The sequence below is a fragment of the Bidens hawaiensis genome, unplaced genomic scaffold (assembly GCF_021521415.1).
Source record: "Bidens hawaiensis isolate Kalapana, Puna unplaced genomic scaffold, B.hawaiensis_p1.1 tig00063896_1, whole genome shotgun sequence".
In the NCBI taxonomy this organism is placed as follows: domain Eukaryota; kingdom Viridiplantae; phylum Streptophyta; class Magnoliopsida; order Asterales; family Asteraceae; genus Bidens; species Bidens hawaiensis.
In genome coordinates, this window is record NW_027501439.1 from 35,732 (window position 1) to 43,471 (window position 7,740).

Consider the following 7,740-nt stretch of genomic DNA (forward strand, 5'->3'; position numbering starts at 1 on the left):
ATGATTTGGGAGGAGGCAGAAAAAGCAAATAACCGTTATGAAAAGTTAAAAGATGAGAAGGCTCACCTAACGGAACTCAAAGATCTCAAGAAAACAATTACCAAGTTAAAGCTTAAGACTCCAGCAAGAGTCTTGTCATATGATGAAAGCGGCAAACAAAAGAACCAACAATCTGATGGTAAAAAGAGAGACAACATTCCCATTTGGTTACAGAAAAAAATGCCTCAATTACATGACAAACTCTTCCATGAAAGTCCTATTTGCAAGGCTACACATCTGCGTTTTAACAAACTCAGACGTGAGTTAAAGCTTTGTTTGCTTTGTTTTTCGGTGTTTCCGGAAAACACTGTCATAAGTAGAAGGTCAATGATTTACTGGTGGATCGGAGAAGGGCTTATTCCTGTCTCTCAGGAATATGCTGAGGGGTATGCCAATAGATTCTTCGAAGAGCTTGTGGACAATGATTTCATTGAGCCTGTGTCTAGAAGTTATGGCCGTTATGTTCCCACTTGTAAAATGAACCCCATGGTTCGTGCTGCATTGGTTATGATTGCTGACAAGGTAAACTTCTTTGATTTTGATAAGTATGGTAACCCAAAAAATTTTGGAAAGTTTGATGAGATAGGAAGCCCAGAAGATTTGCCAAATGTCCATCCCCTTGGTGATCCAAGAGAGTTTTTCGATTTATATAATGAAAAAAGGGAACTGATATCAGAACCAGTTGAGTTCGTTGATTCGAATGGGAACCCATGTCAATTCGCTGCTCTTCCCCAAGACCCCAACGCACATCCCATTAAACGTGACGGAAAGCGGATTGATAAAGATAAAAAACACTATCTTTACCTTAAAAGGAAGATTACCACAAAGTCTCATAAGGTGTGTTTGGTGGGTAGTGGGCTATCAAAAGGTATTCCTTGGGAGAACCTTCATACGTTGTTTAATGTTCAGTCCCAGAATGTTGAGTTTAGACACCAATGGCTCTTACGAATGAAAAACCTTAACATTATGTTCCTGGGAAGGTGGCAAAGCTCAGTTGGTCACAGGATTGAAGTCGAGGAGTTTGAGTTTGAGTTTGAGTTTGAAAAGAGATTGGAAAATATGAAGCATGTGCGTTTCTTTAGCCTACAAGGAGTTTCAAGGATTTCCAAGGTTCCAGATTCTATCTCGAACCTCAAAGGCCTTGTAATTCTTGACCTTAGAGCTTGCCACAATCTTGAGGTACTTCCAGAAACCATCGGTTCACTCAAACGTTTGACACATTTGGATATGTCTGAATGTTATTTGCTAAATAAAATGCCAAAAGGGATTTCGTTTCTTGAATCCCTTCAAGTCCTTAAAGGGTTTGTGGTTGTCGAATCTCCAGGAAAAGACATATGTACCCTCGAGGATTTGACAAGACTTGAAAACTTGAGAAAACTTCACATGTACACACATGTGAAACACTTCCCTGAAGAATCACATCTTAATGCCTTAGAAAAGTTTGAAACTCTTACTAAGCTAACAATCTTTTGGCGTGGCCATGAGTCGTCATCACAAACCAGAAAGTCTGAATCGGTCAGGGAAAAATGGGTTAAAGGGTCTATGTCAAAACAAGATGCTGCCGACAAGCCAAGCCACAAACGAGCACGCCAAAGCAAGATGTTGGCGATGAGCCCAGGCCCCAAACGAGCACGTCAAAACAAGATGATGGCGACAAGCCCAAGCCCCAAACGAACACGTCAAAAGAAGATGCTGGAAAGAAGAAGACGAGTCTTGCATCCAAATTTAAGAGACATGTACAGAAGAAAAAATGGGTAGAAGGGTCTATGAGAAGAATGGACGCTTTTGGTAGTTCGACATTGGGCTTGCGTCTTGAAAAACTAGATCTCAGGTGCTTCCCAGCTCACGCTCAGACATCAAATTGGCTAACTGCAGCCGAACTTAAGGGGTTAAAGAAACTATACATTCGTGGTGGAAGTTTCTCGAACCTCGGTCAATTTGACGACACCATGGACTGGAATGATTCACCTAATGTACTCAAAGAAACATGGAATGTTGAGATATTGCGATTAAAGTACTTGGAGAAACTGAACATGGAATGGAGAGAGTTGCAAACACTGTTCCCGAAACTGAAATCCTTAGAGAAAGTTAGATGCCCAAGGCTGACACATTTTCCATGCAACGAGCAAGGAGTCTGGATGAAGAAAGGATGCACTTTTCTCAATCATAAATTCTAATGATAATTTATTTGTTATGCCACAAAAATAAAACCTTTCAGACTCTGACTGTGTTTGGATTGTCAATTGATTACATACGTCGTTATTTAACATTTATATAATAAAGTTTGTGTATTTAATATATATATGGGTGTTTGTTCTCAAAATGAATTGACATATTTGAATTTTCATATCAAACGATCCATGAGCCTAACATACTTGTATATGAATACTTAGGATGAACAAATGGTACCGAATACTTGTATCGGTGTCAATTTTTTTGGTTTCGGGATTAATGCGATACCGATATTTTACCAATTTTCTTGCTTTGGGTGTCATACTGAATTGGTACCAATAATCTCATCCATATATTCATCTTAACTACTTGGTTAATACGTGTTTTCTCTCGTGATTGTCTAATAAATTTTGTGGGCTAATTACATGTTTTCTTATCATATGCAAAACTAAATTCGGCCGAAATAAAAGAGGATAATCTGGACAAACTGAAATGAAATTAAGCAACCAATTAGCCAAGAGGAAGTGGGAGATGAAGCCACAGAGGCTGATGAAATTGGAACTAAAGAAAATAAGAAATCCATGCCAGAAAACTACCTAATCACGGATCACTGATGTAACGAACACAGGTTAGTTGTAAAGCCACAAAACCAAGGTGTTTCAACTGCTGGATTTACTTAAAAGTTATTCATAAAATTAATTAAATGAACGATTCCCAAATTCATAATAAAAAGGTGAATTGCCCAACTAAACTTCTGACAACGGCAACTGTACCGAGTTGAACCCTTATGTTTACATTTTTTTTTTCAAATACTGTGTTTACAAATTACAACCTACGGGACCCGAGCTCGAATTTTTGTGTTTGCATTTTTTTCCAAACAACATCCTGACGGGTTACATCACCGTTACCATAGCGAATCAAACCAATACCGACTGAGTCTCCGTCGTACAGTTTTATAAGATTTATACATCATTGGTAAGATTGTAAAATGTAAAGTATTATAGAGTTGAAGGTTTGTAACGTAACTTGTTTTTTTTTCTATATCATCAGTAAAGCTGCATCTGTACTCTGGTTACATATACATACACACACATACTTCCATTATTAGTTTCTTTCTTTCATCATGTAAATCAATATCCATATGTACGTTTATTCATCTCATCAACTCAATTGATTAATTAATTATTTAATCAACTGATTTTGATTTTTTATTATCATTTGCAGTCAAGTATGGATCTAGATCAGAAGCGATCCAGGTCGGTTGACCGAGTCGACTCGTCCGAGTCGACTCAGTTATGTCCGTTTCCGGACGAGGTTCTCGAACCAGTCCTCTCGCTGATCGATTCACACAAGGATCGAAGCTCGGTGTCGTTGGTGTGTAAGGACTGGTACCACGCCGAGCGGTGGAGCAGGCGCCACGTGTTCATCGGAAACTGTTACTCGGTGTCGCCGGAGATTGTGGCCGGACGGTTCCCGAAGATCCGGAGCGTGACGTTGAAAGGCAAACCTAGGTTTTCGGATTTCAATCTGGTGCCAGAGGATTGGGGCGCTGATGTGCATCCGTGGCTGAGTGTCCTCGCCGAGGCCTATCCGTTCCTCGAGGAGCTTCGGTTGAAACGGATGGCGGTTAGCGACGAGAGCTTAGAGTTTTTGGCAACCAATTTTACCGAGTTTAAGGCGTTGTCGCTTTTGAGTTGTGATGGGTTTAGTACTGAGGGATTGAAAGCGATAGCCACTCATTGCAGGTTTATATTAATTAGATCACTTGAATTTAGCTTCCCCTACCGAAAGTTTAGCTATAGATTAGGATTATTATATATGAATTATTTACAACATTTGATGCATAAAAACCATCCGTGTACGAAAGGTGTGCGCCTTTTGATCTTTGGTCGCATTGAGTAGCCAAAAGCGACTACGGCTGGGCCTCAGGTTGCCACACGCCTCATTTCTTTTAAGCAGGCTAACTGCTTTACACGAAGCTGAATCGAAATGAAACACACTCAGTTTTCTTTAAATTCTTTATTTGTCCATGAAGTTTAAACTACACAGAGGTTACTTATATAATAAAACCGTATATTATGAGGTTTTACTATATAAATGTTGGTTGTACAAGAATTAAGTCAATGCATTGTAGTGAATATTATCTATAGGCCTGTATACAAACCGAATATTCACTGAATCGTTTGGTAGGTAATTCTTTTATTAATAAGCGAATGAAAATGAACAAAAACTTATGTTAATTTAATTAAACAAATGAACATGAACACATGTATTGTTCGTTCATTTATGCTCGTGAATGGTCGTTCCTTGTAAATTCGTTTAGGTTTGTTCGTTTACGTATGTTAGTTTGTGTTTGTTCGTTTAAGTCTTTAATTATATTTATTTAAATTCATAAGCCCATTACAATTTTAGTCTGGTTTTAAGAACCTTTTAGGCCCGGCACATTGTTGTTGATTTGTTCACAACTACTTTTAATTGGTTTTAGCTCAGTTATGTCAGTTCATTTACGTTTGTGAACTGTTTGTTTATACCATTACGAACAAACACGAACAAGAAATTCCCGTTTGTTTAATTGCTTGTGTTCGATGGTATGTTAGGGTAAAGTTAAACGGACAAACGCAAACACCTTAGTTCGTGTTTGTGATATGTTCGTTTATGCTCATTTATGTTAGTTCGTTAACTGCTCGTTTATGCTGTTAGCGAACAAACACAGACATGTTCGTTTAATTACCGAATTAACATGAACAAGAAAATCCAGTTCGCTTAATGGCTTGTGTTCGATCGTTTGTTTGGTTAAAGTTAACTGAACAAACATGAACACAAACACAAAACACCTCCGTTATATTCGTTAATGAATTGCTCGCTTATACTGTTAATGGATAAACACGAACACTTTCATTTTCTTAACGAACACGAACAAGAAAATACCGTTCATTTTATTGCTTGTGTTCGTTCGTTTGTTCTGTTAAAGTTAAACGAACAAACACAGCTAGCTCCATTCCTTTACAGGCCAAATTATCCGGATTAAATTGTTAATATTATATATTTTTTTTCTAGAAACTTAACAGAGCTAGACATACAAGAAAACGGGATTGATGATCTAGGTGGCGATTGGTTAAGTTGCTTCCCTGAAACCTTAACCACGTTACAAGTGCTAAATTTTGCAAGCTTAAACAGTGAAGTCAGCTTCAACGCTCTCGAAAAGCTCGTTACACGGTGCAAATCGTTACGGGTTTTGAAAGTCAACCGAAACATTAATTTAGATCAGTTACAAAAGCTTCTTTTGCGGGCCCCACAGTTGACTGAACTTGGCACTGGAAACTTAACCCAAGATCTTGTAACCCGCCCCGTTGCTGACCTGGAAACTACATTTGGAAACTGTAAAAACCTGCTAACCATCTCGGGTTTATGGGATATTAATTCAGTTTATCTGCCCGCTATTTACCCCGCGTGTGCAGGTCTCAGTTTCTTAAACCTGAGTTGTGCAGCGTTACGTAGCTTTGAGCTAGCGATGGTTCTAATGCACTGCAAAAGTGTGCGGCGACTTTGGGTAACTAATTGTCATATTTAACCCGAGTTTTAGGGGTGTGCATGAAACCGATATTACCAATCCTTAACTGAAAAAACTGAACCTAAATAACCTAATCCGAACAAAATTTTTCGGTTTGGTTTTGATTTTGGTTTTGCTCGTAATTAAAATAAAAAACCGAACAGAACCTAATTTATGGATTTTCATTTTTAGTTTTAGATTTTAAGAAATTTATATGTTTTTTATAAATAGTGTTACTCAAATATTTAGCCCAAATGTATAATAATTAATTAATAATTGACTAACAAAAATACTTACGCCCAAATTCATTATTTTGGGCCAATTTTTTCCGGTCCAAATGTTAAAAACGAAACTGAACCGGGTCCAAACGAAACTGACGGTTCGGCTTTATGTTTACGTAAAAACTGAACTTTCGGTTTGGCTTTGGTTTTGGTTTTGCAAGAAATTAAAACCTAACTGAACTGAGTTTATGGGTTTTCATTTTTAACTTTGAATTTTAGTATTTATAAGCATTTAATAAATAGTGTTACCTTAATATTTGAGCTCAAATGTTAAAAAAATAAAAAACTGAATGATTTTTAAAACTCAAAAACCAAATTTTTGGTTTTTGGCTCAACTTGAGCCCAAAACAGACCCATCCTAGGGCTGTTCAAAAAAATTTTGTGGCTCATGACTCGCTTGAAAATAGCTCGCTTGAAAAAAGCTCGAATTGTAAATGAGCCAATCCTGCTTGTAGTCAAATAGAGCTAAGCCTGAGCTATCGTGCTCGAGCCAAGCCTGCTCTGTTTGTATTCGAGCAGGGCTTGAGCTGGCGCTGGCTCGGCTTGGTTCGTGTTCAACCCTAACCCATGTACACTTATAACGACTTGTACATTTTGCATCAACATGTGTACTCGGATAAACTAATTAAACTATTACAATTTTATCTATCTGCAGGTTCTTGATACTGTAGGCGATACGGGTTTAGAAGCGGTTGGGTCATGGTGCCCCTTACTAGAAGAACTCCGGGTCTTTCCGGTTGACCCATTTGACCAGGAGGAAGTTGCAGGCGTGACCGAATCAGGTCTCATCTCGGTCTCTCAGGGCTGCCCGAAACTGCATTACATCCTTTACTTTTGCCATCAAATGACAAACGCTGCTGTTGCAACCGTGGTTCAAAACTGCCCAGGTTTCACCCACTTCCGCCTCTGCATAATGAATCTTGGTCAACCCGATTACCTGACAAACGAGCCCATGGATGAGGCTTTTGGTGCTGTGGTCAGGACCTGCCCAAACCTTCAAAGGCTCGCCGTTTCCGGCCTTTTGACTGATTTGACCTTCGAGTATATTGGAAAATACGCAAAAAATCTGGAAATCTTGTCTGTTGCTTTTGCAGGAAGTAGTGATTTGGGGTTGAAGTATGTGCTCGGGGGCTGCCCGAGACTGAGGAAGTTAGAGATACGAGACTGCCCGTTTGGAAACGCTGCTTTGCTGTCGGGTTTGACCAAATACGAGTCAATGAGGTCGCTTTGGATGTCGGCTTGTAACTTAACCATGAACGGGTGTCGGGTGTTGGCTAAAGAGATGCCGAGGTTGAATGTTGAAGTTATGAAGGATGAAGACAGTGAAGACAGTCAGGCTCATAAAGTGTACATCTATCGAACTGTGGCTGGACGGAGAAGGGATGCGCCACCGTTTGTCTTGACCCTTTGAGTTCAATGAAACTGACATGCTTGAACAACTTGTATTTTGTTAAAATAATGTTCTTACATTGCAACTTTTAATTAAATTTGTTCCCACCGTCAAGGTATACATAGGTCTAATGTTCTCGGTTTGGTCAAAAGTTTGACCATGCGGGTGCGAGTCGGCTCGATGATGTTGATTTGGGGTAGTCGTGTTTTATTTTTTCTTTTCCGGTTCATTTGGACAAATTTAGCATCTTGATGTGTAGTTAAACTTTGATACTCAAGTGTAGCAAGTTTCAATTGTTTTGTTGTGAA

At 38.9% G+C, this 7,740-nt stretch overlaps 1 protein-coding gene and 1 pseudogene across 1 annotated transcript; both read left to right on the forward strand.

Annotated features, from left to right (window-relative positions):
• On the forward strand, positions 1 to 2,339 carry LOC143604086 (uncharacterized; annotated as a pseudogene).
• A 917-nt stretch (positions 2,340 to 3,256) lies between these two features.
• Positions 3,257 to 7,740, forward strand: LOC143604090 (transport inhibitor response 1-like protein Os04g0395600). Its single transcript, XM_077080676.1, has 4 exons — positions 3,257 to 3,354; positions 3,436 to 3,956; positions 5,269 to 5,761; positions 6,698 to 7,740. The coding sequence occupies exons 2-4, from the start codon at positions 3,442 to 3,444 to the stop codon at positions 7,451 to 7,453; spliced, it is 1,764 nt and encodes a 587-aa protein (XP_076936791.1). The 5' UTR covers positions 3,257 to 3,354; positions 3,436 to 3,441; the 3' UTR covers positions 7,454 to 7,740.